The 17171-nt window shown below is 40.7% G+C and overlaps 1 protein-coding gene across 2 annotated transcripts in view; it reads left to right on the forward strand.

Moving 5' to 3' along the window:
* The window catches only part of iffo2b (intermediate filament family orphan 2b), a 33074-nt gene extending 17814 nt beyond the window's left edge, over positions 1-15260 (forward strand). The window contains exons 2-9 of one of the 2 annotated variants that reach the window (XM_076987252.1): positions 1677-1737; positions 8426-8521; positions 9726-9890; positions 10445-10596; positions 11018-11207; positions 11430-11528; positions 11853-11977; positions 12128-15260. In XM_076987252.1, the coding sequence (XP_076843367.1) occupies positions 1677-1737; positions 8426-8521; positions 9726-9890; positions 10445-10596; positions 11018-11207; positions 11430-11528; positions 11853-11977; positions 12128-12233 (994 nt within the window). In that variant the 3' untranslated portion in view covers positions 12234-15260. The remainder of the gene's footprint in view (positions 1-1676; positions 1738-8425; positions 8522-9725; positions 9891-10444; positions 10597-11017; positions 11208-11429; positions 11529-11852; positions 11978-12127) is intronic. The other variant, XM_076987261.1, reaches the window with a different exon arrangement.
* Positions 15261-17171: the final 1911 nt, after the last annotated feature.

Here is a 17171-nt window from a genome sequence, read left to right on the forward strand (position 1 = left end):
TGGCGAACGAAAGTTGTTGAGCGGGGGCGAACGTAACACTCAAATGGGTGGTGAACGTAACACTCGTCTGAAAATAAATTCTCCGGTTTAAAATATAGTCTCCCGTTAAAATTTTTTTGGCATTTGGGTCCGTATCAGGAATGTGATTGGGTCCGGACAGGACGGCGTTCGGGTCCGGATCCGGACCGCGGTCCGCCATTTGGTGATACCTGACTTATAGTATATGGGCCTGTACGTAAGGTCACAAAAGGTCAACTGAAGAACATTTTTTCACTGTTTTATACAGTTCTATGATTTTTCATATTTGACTGATGTCTGGTCCTAGTTGTCATTACAAACAAAAGACAAAAAAAAGCTAACAAAAAAAAACAACCAATACACAATAAATTCAGTGCTCCCATGTCACTGTGGATGAATTTGGAGAGAAGAGGGAAATGATGCCAGCTCAGTAGCGTGGTACACTCTAAATCACAGTTAGGGTCAGTATCACATTAGGCATGATGGTATTTACTGTGGCCCATGGTGACACCCTAGTGGATGTTTTGAGAAACAAGCCAAAGTACTGACCCTGATGATTACTGCACACCAAGAAGAGAGAGTGTGATTTGAGAGTGTGAGTGTGATTACTGCACATTAAGGAGAGAGAGTGTGATGCTGAGCTAGTTGGGCAGCCACAAGCTCACAGAGCTAAAGTGATTTAATTTTGAGTGTTAGAAGGACTATATTGCTTATTTTCTCAACTGACATTTATATCCACAAGTCTGATTAATTGTTTGTTGACTAGCATCTATGAAAAATTCAATTCAATTATGCGCATCATGTCTGGAAACTACTGACTCCTTTACTTGTTATACTAATCCTGCATAGCAAGACTCTATAGTTTTTGCTATTTGTATACTATAGGAACATTCCCACAATTTTCCAAATGCTCCCAATATTTGTGGATGTCCTTGTTTATCGTTAAATATCAAAACAGATTTGAAGAGCTATATATTTATAATTAAACAAGTTTGTATAATGGGATTGTTACTGTATGTAGTTGTGTACTGTATGTACTCTCCTGGGCCTGTGAAGGCAGACATATCTATATATGTAAAAGTTTAGGCTGGAGGATATTAAGACTGTTAATTTGTTTCATATCTGGGGGTGTTGAGATCCAATATATAATTTCTATGCACCTTAATCAACTAAATAAAAGAGAGATTACTTCACAAACATTGTGAATGAGCAGATTCTATTTCTCTCATCATTCTAATGGTTTCCAATTCATATTAGTACCACACCGAGCCCAGCGGCTCCAGGCATGTATAACCCCTCTGACACACCACTGCTGGTTCCCAGCCTACCCTTCAGTCCCTGGATCAGGTTACAAATCCTCCTGTCCCAGACACCCTGTGGGCTGACACAAAGCCTGCCGACGCCCTGTGCATCTCTGCTGAAGCCATTTACACTTTAAAGATTGCAGAGACGTGTTTGAAACTGAAAGGGAATGGAAAATCCTTTGTTTGCACCCAGTTGTTGACAGATGTTTTAACGATGACTGTGTTACTGGACATGTACACACATATCTCTCTCCACAATATTTAATTAATGGTTAATGTTTCATTTTTTGGGTTGTCATGCACAAATACACATCTGTGCAAAGACTCACCTGAGGTGTGTCTCCTATGTTGCAGGTGGGAAGAAGAGATGTCCAGACGAGAGCAGATGGAGTCAATGGTGGAGACGCTCCAGGAGGTGAGGTCACCTTCTGACACACGCACACACCCACACACACCCGCACGCACACTCGCACGCGCGCACACACACACACACAGAGCAGTGCATCTAACTAATATTATTAGGAGTCAATACACATAAAACATTTTAATGGTCACATACCCTTTTACACAAGTTAACTTGTGTCTGGAACCTTAATGAAATACCTCAAGGACCAGCCCCACAGCATCTTCTGGCCCTGTGTAACTGTCCTGTTTAGAAACACATCTGTTGATTGCAACATTGACTGCAAACAAGCTACATGGGCTAAAGGGGACAGAAAAGGCAGTCATATCATATATGACTGCCTTTTCTGTCCCCTTTAGCCCATGTAGCTTGTTTGCAGTCAATGTTGCAATCAATAGCGTGTTATATCTGATTTTATATATATACATATATGATATATGTATATATATAAAATCAGATATAACACGCTATTCATGAATTTATTATTCACAAAGTTCATCTTACAAGTATTCAACTGACATAATAACAGCATTAATATTCTGAGTCCTGCAGCAAGTAATGCCAATAACTTTATATAAAATTACATCTATTACCTCTGCAGTTTTAGCTATTGCTAAATGGCCAACAAAATGCATATCATAACTATTTGAAAATATTTACATTCCCCTCATTGATATTAGCCCTCTTTTCTTAAACGTTTCACTGCCAGTCCTATGTTGTTATCCAGGGGGGAAAGGCAGTCAGACGCAAAGTAGGTAGCACACTTTCAGGATTTTGCAGACTGTAGCTGGGACATCACCATCAAAAATAAACTTTATCCACTCAGCTTTTCTGTGCTCTGAGGCTGGAGGCTGATGTAGCGATTTCTGCTGGCCTGTGCATCCAACAACAGAGAAGTTCCCGTGCTTGACTCTTAGCTTCAGCATAATGCTAGCAGTCCTTTGTAAAGGAAGTTCAAAGGAGACATTTAAATATGATATGTCATATAATGACTCCCCTAGTGACATAGAAAGGGGAGCCAAAACTGAATAGCTTGTGTTTTCTGACCTGGGCAATCCACAACAAAAGTGCCTGGCTTGTTGTATTTAACAGTTTGTGGGTTGGTAGAGATACCCAAATGTATGTGCACAAGTACTAAAAAGTAAAAAGTGAATTTTCACATTTTGTCCCCTTTAAGAAAATATTCTATATTATGTTCAAATATATCTGAATATTGATATCTGAATTTTGATATAATTCAACACTTACATACACTTTACCTGCGTAATATAACTCACCTGGATCAAATTATATAACTCACCTAGATCAAATAATTTTATACACACACACACACACACACACGGTATACACTCCTGATCAAAATCTTAAGACCAGATAAAAATTCTCGACACAGATCAAGGCCATTACTGGGGCTGACTGCAGCCCAATAACCATCAGACGGCATCTGCGAGAGATGGGCTTCAGAAACAAAAAACGTCTTCAAAGGCCACGTCTCATTCAATGACACAAAACTGCCCGTTTGGACTTTGCAAGGGAGCACCAAACATGGGACACTGAAAGGTGGAAGAAAGTTTTATTCTCTGATGAGAAAAACCTTGATGGTCCTGATGGCTTCCAACAATACTGGCATGACAAGGAGATCCCACCTGAGATGTTTTCTACACGGCACCGTGGAGGGGGCACCATCAAGATTTGGGGACTTTTTTTCTTCAATGGAACAAGCTTCAGGTTGTACAGGGGCGTCAAACAGCAGCTGGCTATGTGGAGATGTTGATGCAGGCATCCCTCATGACTGAGGGCCCTCGTCTGTGTGGTAATGACTGGGTTTTTCAGCAGGACAATGCTGCCATTCACAATGCCCTCCTGACTAAGAATTTTTTCCAGGAGAATAACATCACCCTCTTGGATCATCCTGCGTGTTCCCCTGATCTAAATCCCATTAAGAACATTTGGGGATGGATGGCAAGGGAAGTTTACAAAAAGGGACAGCAGTTCCAGACAGTGGATGCCCTTCGTGAAGCCATCTTCAACACCTGGAACAACGTTCCCAGTAGCCTCCTGGAAACACTGGAATCAAGCATGCCTAAACTGTTGTTTGAAGTGATCAACAAGAATGGAGGAGCTACTCATTACTGAGTCTTTTTTGACACTTTGATTTTTGAGTTTTGAGGGGCCCTTTGGGTTTTTTTGAGGTATGATCTTAAACTTTTGATCAGCTGCTGAACAGCCTATTTCAGTTATATTGTTGTTTTCAATAAATTGGCTCCTCAAAATCTTTTGTCTCTTGGTCCCATTTCTTCTTTTAGCATTGAATGAGGCTCTACTTACAACCTTCTTAAGATCCAGAGGTGCAAAATGCAAATTCTTCCATTTTTTTAGCTGGTTTTAAGATTTTGATCAGGAGTGTATATATATGTACACACATGCAGAACCTATGACTTTTGACATAATAATAGTTCATGACAACACAGATATGGTGTAGCCCTTCTATCCTCTCTAACTCTACAACTATTAAGAGCAGAGCATGCCTCTAATGAAACGTTTATCAAGCTGACTAGATCAGTGTTAGGCTCTCCTGGGGTTATGTTCTAACCTCAATATGTAAACAATGGATACCAGCACCCACCTGCCAATGAATGAAATCAAACCACAGTGAAGTCAACAGTATGACATCTGATCACTTGTTTTACTTATTTCTAAAAAAGCTTAAAGGCCTTGCAGTGTTATATTTCTTTGTGCTGTTCTATATCTCTTTTTTGTAATTAAAATGAACAGGGGTGAAGATGCAAATGTAACATACAGCTGTCACAGACAGTGAGTGCGCAGATAAAAAATGCGCACACACTTTTCAGACTTAAGGTTTAATGAAGCAGATAAAAATTTATTTTTTAAATTTTTTTACAAAAATCTCGTGAGCTCAAATAGAAACAAATTCAGAGTAACATCAATAACCAATGCAGTGGTTACAACTGAAGAAGAATAAGGGGGGAAACAGAAATAATGACACGCAGGTGGCAGGACTAATAGAAGGGGGATGCAGGACACCTGTGCAGGGGTGTGGCACAGGAACCAAAACACAAAGCACATTGAACTCAATAGACTGCATAAATATATACTTGTGGTGACCAGCACTGCTGTGAAGGCTGCTGGGAAGTGGGACCCATCTCAACAGCTTAAAAATGTGTTAGAATTACTGCTGTATGTTTCGCTCTCCCACGCACTCACAATCATACTAACTACATATTTAAATAAACCATTACTTCAATCATGGCCACAGGCAATATTTGTGTGACCTCAAACAAAATGGCAACTTCCCTTGGTTTAGAGTATACAAAAGGGGGGATTCTGGACAGCATGTTTAATTGTTGTCAATCACCAATGCTATCATGGTCAACAATATTTAAAACAGTACATTGTGGGATATTTATCTCTCCCCTTAATAGACACGTGTGGACCCTTGTGGAATACCAGTGCTGGCTTGTTAACTTGTTTAGTTTAGTAGTGTCAGATGAACTTCTGGTTCTTCTCCATAGGTCTATATCGAAAGCTTAAAACTTATAGCCAAGCCAAAAATATTTAGCTTGGCAGGATAAATGTTGGCTAAGATATGAGAAAATGCTAGCGAGATGTTCACTTTAGATAAATATTCAAGATTATGAATAGCCAGTGGCCTACATTTTGTGTAGATGCAAGAATTATTCTTGTTCTGAAACTCAGGTAAGATCTGCACACACTTACTGAGTAAGCAGTCTAGATTTAGACTAGAATTGCTCATTCTCACAACCAGTGAAATCCAAGAATACGACAGGTGTCATTTGACTACTTCCCCTTTCATCATTTATTTAGATACTTTGTGCAATACATTTTAACTGGGATACATCGAGAGGACATAAGGAACACATCAGTAAACGCACAATGATTTACTTGGATTTAAGTACTTCAGTTTATTTATCTAAGATTGACTCTCAGAGTATAACAACCACAACCCAAATATAATGCTGTATATTCTGGTTTGACCAGTGGGGAACCGTCAGGGCCCTCTACGCCCTCTCAGAGGGCCTAAAATATTCTTAAAACATAAATATAAATAATTTATCCAATTTTTTTTATCTACTTACAGTTTGACAATCGACATCTAAACAATTACAAAAATATAAGCAAATTAATTATTCAACCGTGTCCATTCACTCTGTGTTGGAAGGTGAGGGGTTAAGTGGAAGTCTGTGAGCCTGTGTCTCCCCCTATCAGGACTGTGATGCCCGCTAGTGATGTGTCGTTTGCGAACGATCCGGCTCTAAGAGCCGGCTCTTTGAAGTGAACGATTGGAACCGGCTCCACAATGGGAGCCGTTTTAGGATCCTATTTGGGAGCCGCTTTTTCCTTCAGTATTGCGCTTGTGCTCTGCAAGTGCCACAGTTTTTTTCCAACATCGTTTTTATTTGTCCTTCAGTGCCTCGCTGTCTCTCCCTCTCCTTGCGCGTATTGCTCTGCTTCTGCCAGTGGTAGAGAGCGGAGAGTTTATTTCCTCAATCGGTGCCTAAGCTAACTTGGCGCGTCGCGACCAGCGCGAGGGTCCGTGCGCCGAAAATGACGCAATCGCAATTAAATATTTATACATATACTTGAAATTATTTGAAATAATTAGCTTTTTTATCACATCGATTCAGTCAGACCTATTTGTTGTGAAACAAAATACAGTTACATTTTCAAGTACTTTAGCCTACTTTAGCAATTTTCAAAACTGGAACACAATGCAACATTAATTCTCGTCAGGTAAATGTTCCTTTCCCTGTTTTTGAGGGGTGTTTCTTTATACTACCACATATCGTTTCGGACAACACTGCAAAGAATGTCTCCACTGCCCGCATGTCAAGCGTGTGCTCCACACATCTGACCAATCACACGCAGCTTTCAGTTAATAATGTGGTGGGAAAACACTGAAAAAAAAGTGATCTCCACTTTTTTTGTGGAAACGGCAGGCAATTGGCCAAGCTGTATTGCGTTCTATTTTGGTGCTATTTTGTGATAATTTAATAATCGGTTATAATAAAAGTTTTATTTATAAAGCATTGTTATGCAGCATTTTTACTTACCACAAGTGCTTAACAATGTCAATAATGAAACAAAATGTTATAAAATTAGGTTTAAGCTATTATTTAATTAATAATGTAAAAAATATATATGGAGAGCCGTTTGGGAGCCGAAAAGTAAGAAGAGCCATTAGAGCCGCATCTCAAAATAGAGCTGAAAATCCCATCACTAATGCCCGCTGTTCGTTGACAGAGGCAGTTATAATTCAGCGCAATACCAGTTTCAAATGCACAGTAAAATTGACCAATCGTATCTTCCCTCTTAGTGGGCAGGCTTAATTGTATGATAATTTCCGCCCGCTGTGGCGACGCTAGCTGTCATTAGCGTACCACCGCTAGCTAGTTTTGATTCAGTCCTTTGATCAGAGTTGCCAGGTTCGCGGTTTTCACGCCAAATTGGGCTTGTTTGAAAATCCAGCTGCGGGGCTTTGGGCTGGTTTGGGCTTATGAGGGGCGGGTTTTACACTGACTTTGAGCGGGATATTTTTGTAGGACCTGGCAACCCTGCCTTTGATGCCCTCGTTCGCGTTGTTTACATATTCCGCTCCCGAGGAACACGGAGCTGTGAACCTTATTTTGTTGGAACCTTATTTTGCTTAAGAAGTTATCTAGTACAGATGTTATTGTTTATTGCATTTCTAAAGCTGTACTGTCGTCTCAGTTTTTTATTTTTAATTTATTGCAGTTTGTTAAACAGGAAAGGAAACTTTTTTTTTCGGGGGGGTGGGAGCGGGCCCAGGTTTAATGGTCACGGTTCACTACTGGGTTTGACTGTCAGTCAAGTTAATTAAATTTAAGACTATAAAGTAGCTTGAGCCAGTGCCTCGGAGGTACATGTATGTAACAGTGGTAAACATCATACATGTATATAACTGTGGTAAACATCATACATGTATTTAACAGTGGCAAACATCATATATGTATCTGACTGTGGGAAACATCATAACTAGATTATTTGATCTGATTATGAAAGGCAGTGCCTCAACTTAACACATCATGCATTCCATGCATTCCTCTTTATAAACCAAGAACCAAGAGATTGTTATCCTTGTTATCCTTTATATATAAAGCAGTTGTGCAGTACTCTCTAGAGCCAAGTTTAAACAACTGTGGCCAAAGCCCATAGGTGAAGTGTTTCTGTATCACCTTATAAAGGGCTGCAGGTGATGAGTCTGTCTGCACCGCCTGGTCTGAAATGCATCTTGAAATCAATAAACAGCCAGGTTTATTGGCAGAACTGCAGAGTGGAGGTCAGTCACATGAGAGCCACTATCTCCACAGAACCTTCTTCATTCTGTTGTGAAGCATGTGGACTTGCACACTAACTTTCATCTTATCCCCTGCACTGTTTATGGAACACATGCTCAGCACATTTTTATTTCTGCTGCAGTACAAACATATAAGCACCACGAACGCAAAAATGAACTTGTATCCAAAGAACACCTCTACATGGGAGATTTAATTTACTTAGATGTCAGTAAGAAAAAAAAGGTTCTCATTTGTCAGCTTGCTTTAAAGCACATGGGGATATTTCTAGAGGGCGCTGCAAGTTTCTGAACATAGCCAGGACTTGCCAGGTGTTCCATCAGGCTTGTGCTTGTTGTTCTCAGAGCACTCAGGAGTCAGCAGCCATTCAGGAAGACCTCCAGAACAAGATGGAGAGGTTAAAGGCTGAACTGGTGGTCTACAAAAGCCTCGTCTCTGATGTGAGTAGACCCCCTCACCTGTGTATACTTGTACTGCCTGCTCATGTAAGTTGTGCTTCCTTTCAGTGTGACAGCACAAGTTTGAAATTTGGGAGGATAGGAGAATTCTCATGATTAAACAGAACTGTGGACCAGATGTACTGTGTGAACTGTGAATGGTGCACCATTCACCCCCAGTGTCGAATTAATACTTGGAACACTGAAAAGCTATTTGATTGACACTTTCAATGGCTGTAACTTTACAAAATGTGAAAGTGTGTGTAATTTTATCAACATTCACAGACATCAGATATACTTACTGGGCCTTTTTAAGCTCAATGCCATATATAGCAGTCAAATTCTGCAGTCTTTTTTCCCCAACATTATTTGGTTATTTTCCAGTTGAACCTGTATAGCAGAGAACACAGCTAATCATTTGTAGCAGCACGAGCTAGATTGGCCTCTCACTAGACACACGTATCTCAAACTTCATTGCTTGGTAGACCTCTGCAGTATATCACCCTGACCTGAGTGACAAGATATGATTAAACGGTTTATTCAGATTTGATCTGGACTGCCATCAGAATTGTCTTGCATTATGTTGCATTTCTGCAGTTTCATCCTGCTGGTTAAGCCCCTCACTTTCCCACCATTCTTCTCAGTCAGAGAGGTGGCTTTAAACATACAATGGCTTCATAGTGTTATTATTGATGTTTATCATAAAGGGTAGCCGTCATCTCGGCTCTTGTAGAGCCACAGGCAGCCAGAAGAAGTACCTCAACCTTAAAGTAAGGCTTCAACCTAACCTATGTCTGCTCTTTTCTGACATGACTAACCTGCCTGGTGTGAAACTCATCATTGCAACAATGATGTTGAGCAGAGATCAAACATCTGATGTGTATGCAAGGCTCATGGAGTAAAACCCATAACAAATAGCAAGTCATCTTATTACTGTGTAGCAGTGAAATTATTTTTTGATTGAGTTTTAAATGATTGAGTGGCAAGTTGTATTAGATTAATAAAGGAATTCTGAGCATGTGAGTGAGGATTGGAGCCATTTCCTGAAGTGTTGGATGCTATGACCTTTTCCCATTTGCATGGAGCAGGAGCAGGAGCAAAAAACATTGTTATAGAGAGCAACAATATGGTTGATTTGTTCTGTTTTATGCAGTACGTCTTTTGTTAGATCTTTTTATTTTACATTAACACACAATCTTTTTTTTAGCAAATGTCAGAACTGGATTCAAAGATTCAGGAGAAGGCCATGAAAGTGGATATGGACATCTGCAGAAGGATCGACATTACAGCGAAACTCTGTGATGTAGCGCAGCAGCGGAACTCAGAAGACATGTCCAAAATGTTCAACGTTAGTCCATCCAGGGCCTCACAGGTATGTGCAAACACTATGCACAAAGGTTTCATAAGCATTGCACACAGGCAGGTGATGACCAGAACTTCCATCTATTTATGACAAAGAGCACGCGAAGGCAGCACATAGCAAACAGAGCTTGTCTTAGAGGTTGAGCATATTTGGTTAGGCACATGTATACATATATACACACACATTCACAGATGCACACAAAACACAGATGTGGATGAAAAAACACATACATAAAACATAGACCAAAATAAAAATGCATATACTGCATAATTTTTCCTTTCCAGAAAAGGTAACACATTTCATGTATATAGCTGATTCAGAGATTTTCAGATGTGTATCCAGCAGCAGCATATAGTACTTCAAGAAATTGTGTCATCGTACATATAGTCAACACTTATCTTATTATTTATTGATTTAGAAATCATGCATTGCCAGAACCTAGACATGTTATTTAAAGGAAATTGAATAATACTGTAGACATGTAACAATGTAAGTTTGGTTGTGAGTTGTGACATATAAGCAAGTTTAAGTGGTCTAATGGTGCCATTTCTACATGTGTGCAGTCGCAGGGGGCTGTGGCCTGCCGAACAAAGGAGAACAAGGCTGTCTCAGATGAGGAGAGCTCAGAGATGGATGCCGATCCCAGCACCTCGGAGGATGAAGTGCCTGCAGTTCTCAATATCACAGACGAGATGAAGCGTATGCTCAATCAACTGTAAGAGGCAACAGGCATCGCCCTTTAGAAACATCATCCCTGACCCTGATTTGACCCTGACCTCTGACATGCTGTGGGACAGTGCTGGCAAAAATGCTTATATTGTAAGAATGGCCCCTCTGGCCCCACCAAGTGGAGATGAAAAAATTGCATTTCAGCCAAGGAAGCCTGCCAGTGTAACTGGTGTACTGTCATGTTCACCGGCATGTATAAATGTAGAACATTTGTAGAACTGTGTCTCTATTTCTTTCAGCATATCTTGTCTGTCCACTTGCCTGAATCTTATCTTTTCTCTCCTGTAGTAGCTGTCACTTTTTGCCTTCATGTCCTTCTCTTTGTTCAGTCTTTTTGTCTTCAAATCCTTTTCTCCTTTCGCTCTTTTTTCCTTGTCTCCTCCCTTTCCCCTCCTTTCCCTTCACAGACATTGCTCAGATAACTCATGTGTTGCTAGGCGGGAGACCTTCGACATCGACGATGACTGTGACAGCCTGATGTGGGAAGAAAACGAGGAGACGCTGCTACTGTGGGAGGACTTCACTAACTACAATGTGCCCTTCGCCGTCAGCAACACTGCTAGCACTCCGGCCTGCGGTGGCGCCAGTCAGGATGCTGTGAGTTTTGCCCTTCTCTCCAATCCCAGTCTGACCTTCAGAATACCTAGAGGGCAATGTTCAGGCTATTGAGCTTATTGTGTAAAATATGTGCACACATCAGACAATCTGCTTCGAAATTTGTTTAACTTTTTTTTTTTGCTGTAATGCAAATATATATATAGGTCAGGTAATCAGGTTATCAGTATGCAGTATTTGGTGACTCACGGTGTACTCTGCCAGGGTTCTCAGGATGGCAGTCTGGGCAGCCTTATTGATGAGACTGAATCTCTCTTCAAAACCAGAGAGGAGGAGTACCAGGCAACTATTGGACAGATCGAGGTCATTATATCCTGTACATTCTACACAGAGTAAAGCATTTCTGTTTGGTGGTCTTGTGAATAAAGTCTTTTATTTATTTTCTTTACATTAATTTCAATTGTTCTTGCTTACTTATGACTTTCCTAAGGAAATAATCGCTTTTGATGCTGTAGCTGCCTGTAATATCTATCAATAATATTTAATAATAAACAGGAGAATGAATGATATTTGAAGGCGGGTTCATCCTCCTACTGCATGGCTCTGATTTACGACGCCTCCTGATGTCTTCATTTGTTCCCCTGTCTCTCTCTGCCCTGTCCGCTGCGATTCTTCACACACTTTCAGATGGAGCTTGCCACAGCGAAGAGTGACATGAACAGACACCTACACGAGTACATGGAGATGTGCAGCATGAAGAGAGGCCTGGATGTGCAGATGGAGACCTGCAGGAGAATGATCAAGGGGGGCAGGTGCGTATGTGTATATATAAGTAATATAAGTATTAGTTGTTTCTTTATGGGGGAAATCCTAAAAAACTGGGCTGCGTTTCGCTCCTGTTTAAACTTCACAGTGACCACACACTTTGATTGGTGGTTTGTTTTTGTTCTTCTCGCTCACAGGAACTCTCCGTCCTTCAGCTCTGTGGCTAGCAGTGACTCAGGGAACACTGATGAGATCCAAGATGAGTTGGACAAGGATGGAGAGACAGAGAGGCCAACCAGCTGATACCTGCCCAGCCTGGTCCACCTTCCTTCACTTCATTATCAGCTCCAAGACCTCTCAAAAGTTGGCCAGCAGTTTTGAGCAGTACCGGTCCAAAGGAACTCTGATGGACAGGTCCCATTCTGAGAATTCTGTAGGTGCTTTAAAGTCTTGGTTTCTTTGGAGGTGTTAGGTGGGGGGGTGTTGAAGAGTAGGTTAAAGGTGATGAGGGGCACTCCGTTGATTCAGGAGCACTTTTCAAAGTTTCACAGCTGTGCTCTCTTCTTCCGTCTGCTGTGGCTCCACACTGACCTCATGAGGTAACCTGTCAATCAGATCAACCTAACCAATCACAGTCATCATTCACAGCAGTGTCACAGAGTAAAAAGCCAAATATAATGAAGCCAAGTTCACAGTCATGCTAGCAAAACAGCACAGGGGTGAAATACATAAAGAAGCAATTTCGCATGTGTGTACCTTTTGAACATCCATTAAGACAACTGTGTTTCCTGTGTTTTGTACTATAATAATATAGCAGTCAAAGGGTAGCGCAACAGATTCATAGGCATTTTTTTGCAGACTCTCATCACTAATGGAAACCTAGTGGTGTGTGTGGAATGCTGCACAGCTCCAGTTGAATAGCGCTATCTTCCAGTTCTATGCAATCAGTTTGCCTTATTTCAGGACATATGTTCGTTGTCTGTCATCACTGGCCTCGTTTCCTGGGACGGACATTCCTCTCTGTCACATGTGTGCTCCTCTGTTCCGCTGTGTAGAAGCAGGCAGGTAGCCTGCATTGTTTACAAGCTGGAAGGGCGAAGCCATGGAGATTCACATGCCCGTCTTTAGGGCTATACGGACACATATTGACCGTGCTGTTAACTGGGTTCAGCATCAACATTTCTTCTAATTCCACAGAGCTGTGTGCCTGAACTTGTGAAGGGACTTTCTTTTGATGGCCTTTTGTGTATTTGCATTGCATTTTGAAACAACTGTACTCTTGTGTGAACGTGCTGATTCTTGTTTTGTGAGGGATGGTTTTTATTTGAATTATTATATTTGTATTTACTTTTGAACAGCTCAAATGATATTCAGGAGATTTCAGGTAGAAATTTTGATTGTGAAATGGACAGTTTTGTTAGAGCAGATTACAAAATTACCAATTACCAGGATACATGAACGCAAATGTATTTACCCATTATAATAATTTTATTCCTTTTATTTATCGTCAGACCAGCACACAACAAAACAGTCAATTATGCCAGCATGATGATGTCAAAAACAATCAGATGTTTCTCATTTGGCCAGCAGAGAGCGCTGTTCTGTAAAGAGTCGTTATTCCAACCTAGTTAGAAACCTTACTCAAGAAAGCCACTGCCTCAATGGCCTTTGTGTTTATATTACTGTGTGCAATTACATTTGCTTTAACATTTTGGCAATTTGATGTCACACAAACTTAAAAGTTTAAAGATTTTATTCATAGGTATTTAAATGTTAAAAAGAATTTTGTTTAAGATTCATTTTGTTAAATTTGTGTGTGATTTTGTGTGATCTGTTATTATTTAAACTCTAGCTTTGAATGTGTTACAAATGGCATAAAAGAGTCCATATTACTAACAAAAGCCCTCTTCCAAAAGAGAAAACATTTGAATCATTACATTAATTTGAGAAAAAGATGCACAAAACAGAAAAATACCCTCATAATCAGTAAATAATGGTGATAATGATGTTGATGATGGTATTAATTATCCACTTTGATTATATTGTATGAAGTGTTTTGAAAATCATGTGTGAAATTTCGTAAGGTATCAAATAGATCAAAGACCTGCTTGAGAATTTTATAAAACTTTCCTTTTTTATTATGGTCAGGGCGACCAAGGGTAATTACTGATGCTCTTCTTTGGAAAAGTATACCTGCACTAACAGAACTCTTGCCTTTTAGCCTAAAACATTCTTCTTTTTTTATTGTCTAATACAAACAGAATGATATACTGTGATTCAGACTTCCTTTTTAATCACTGGTGCAAAGACTTATTTTTCCGTAATATTGAACACAATGAAATCAACATTTAGAATGAAAAGCTCTGTCAGACTCTTGACAATACAGGACTATTAGATCAAGTAGACTTTTTTAGTTTGGTTGGTTTGTGAGCCCAGTCTAGATGTATCTAAAAGGTCCAGGTGAATGTAATCTATATGGATAGGCTACTTTATATGGCTGAAATTGTAGCATAAATGGGGAGATCAGATGTTTAAGGAAGTAAAATAAAATGCAGAAAAAGTAAACACAATTTTTGAGTTTAAAAAAATGTCCATAAAATGTTATATTTTTGCATCCTTTTTTCCCCATCAAACACTATTATTTCACACCTAGAACACATCAGGTTACCTCAGTTACTCAATGCGTTGATAGATCATCTACAAATAGCTTTTCCAAAGTATGTAATCTAGCTATCTAATTTAAAATTAAAACTTTGTTTGATTACACTTCTCTCTTGTCTGTTAGGGTTGAGCCAGATTGGTTATTGGCTATCGATGCTTCACTTTGATTAATATAAGTATCTCGCATTGTATTATTAGCTCACTGCATTGCACATTATGTCCTTGGGTCTGTAAAACTGTTTTAGGAGATTGTTACTGTTTAGGGCAAATATTGCATCAGGAGTCCACATTATTTTACTATTTAGCTACTTGGTTAGAGTGAATGTGCCTGATTGAGTTAAAAAAGCTACAATACAAACACTGTTATGTAGATAGGGATTAATATACAGGGGTATTATATTACTTTTGCACTCAGATATATTTTTCAGTGGTTGGCTTTGTATGCCTTCAGATAGAAAAGCTCATACATGATCATTTAATTTCCTTTATGTATTCATTTCTTTTTAAAGTATTGAAATACACTTAAATATTTTAAAGTGTGCTTTTTGGGTCATTGTTGAAATACTTGTTAATGATTACATATTTGCATTTGGTGGTGGGATGTGTGTACTTCAAAATGATGAATGTGATTGGTGCTGGGGTTATAAAAAAATAAAAAAACATTTCTCACTTGTGTTTCTTGGCTTGTCAAAGATTACTGAATATTGTGACATACAACACAATTGAGATTATATTTTGCATATTAATCTACTAATCAATAAATTTATGTGTATCACTTTTTTTTAGAAATACCTGCTGTCAGGGCTGGCTCCAGGGCCGGTCCTTCTGTCGCCACCATGAGGAGCCCACGAGCCAGACCACAGCCCTGCTTGTCGTGCCCGGTCCTCTCCCGGCTGCTCCCTTGTGGTTAATTCTCCCCTACAGGGGGAGGGCGCCTTGGGGTTTTGGGGCCCGGCTTGGTGCTCTGGCGTGGCGGTTAGCCCACTCCCCTGGGCGGTTGTGGTCCGGTGCGGCTCGGGGGATCCTGGGGTGGAGGCTCTGTTTCCTCTGGTTCCCCTGGGCCTGCGCTCCATGGTTGGGAGGTTGCTGTCCGGGGTCTCCCTCTCCCACCCGCTGGGGTGGGCATGCGGGGGTCACTGGGAAGTGCGGCCCTGGGACTCCTCTGCTCCTGGAGGGGCCGCGGGTGGGTGGGATTCCTTGGTCTTTCTTTGCCCGCTTCTGCCCTCTGGGGAAATGTTGTCGCAACTTTCTACCCTTGCTAGTAAGTACATTCCGTACATTTATCCTATGTTGCACTTACATAAACACACACACTCACACATACATCACAGTAATTTGTGCTGTAATTTGGCATGCATGTGCATGCAGTGACCAGCAGTGTGAAGTTGGCGTCCTCGTCTGGGGCCTCATGTACGAACGGTGCGTACGCACAAAAACATTGCGTACGCTATGTTTCACGCAAACGGTCAGATGTACGAAATGTGATTTGAACGTGAGAAAGTGCGTAACCTACGACACCTTCACCTCTGGCGTGCGCATGTTTCTAATGTGTTTTCGTCAATTAGCGACACTTAGAGGTGATGCATTGAAATTACAACTATTAAGATATCCTTCACGCACACATTGTAAAGGCCCATTCACACCCTACGGTAATTACGGATACGGACCCTTTCGTCCGGTTCCGGAGGTCGTTTCATCCGTCAGTGGGTCCGTTGCCAGAGCGCCTGCTTTATACCTCCGGACACGGACGAATTTCGTCCGTCCGTACCAAACGTAGCCTCCGTAGGGGGCCACTATACCTCTTTCCGTTTCCAACGTTGTTATGATTTTTTTAAATACATCCTCTAGAGGGCAGTATAGTCAAATTTCCGGCACCAGCGCACCAGCAATCTCCTCCCAGCTGTTTTTGCATCGCTGTTTATCGCGATGACCTGGCACCGTAGCAGAATGTAGCCTTTAACCAACTCGCAAAGTTTCTCTTCTAACTCGAGCGTCATTTTTTAAAGTCCAGTACTCTTCTTCATTGATTTTCCCGAATTGGTGTACGTTCGATGCTTCTGACTCTCTACTGCCCCCTGATTTGCGGTTTATATTGCTCCGTTACTACGGATTCGTAAGCGCTCTGGCAACGGACCCACTGACGGATGAAACGACCTCCGGAACCGGACGAAAGGGTCCGTATCCGTAATTACCGTAGGGTGTGAATGGGCCTTTACTACGAATCCGTAGTAACGGAGCAATATAAACCGCAAATCAGGGGGCAGTAGAGAGTCAGAAGCATCGGACGTACACCAATTCGGGAAAATCAATGAAGAAGAGTACTGGACTTTAAAAAATGACGCTCGAGTTAGAAGAGAAACTTTGCTGGGTAAAATAAAGTAAATTAATCAGAAAATTAAACAGTAAATTAATCAGACAATTTCACTGCCTTACTGAAATAATCATTCAATCATTCAACATTCCACTTAGCCTAGATTATATAAACATGCATTAAATGTTGCGCTGGAGTTCTTGGGAGATGGCAGCGTTGGCATTACTGGAAGATATCGCTAATGGCCGAATTCGCCGAGAACGCGTTTT

Source organism: Brachyhypopomus gauderio, chromosome 1, assembly GCF_052324685.1.
Source record: "Brachyhypopomus gauderio isolate BG-103 chromosome 1, BGAUD_0.2, whole genome shotgun sequence".
Lineage (NCBI taxonomy): Eukaryota > Metazoa > Chordata > Actinopteri > Gymnotiformes > Hypopomidae > Brachyhypopomus > Brachyhypopomus gauderio.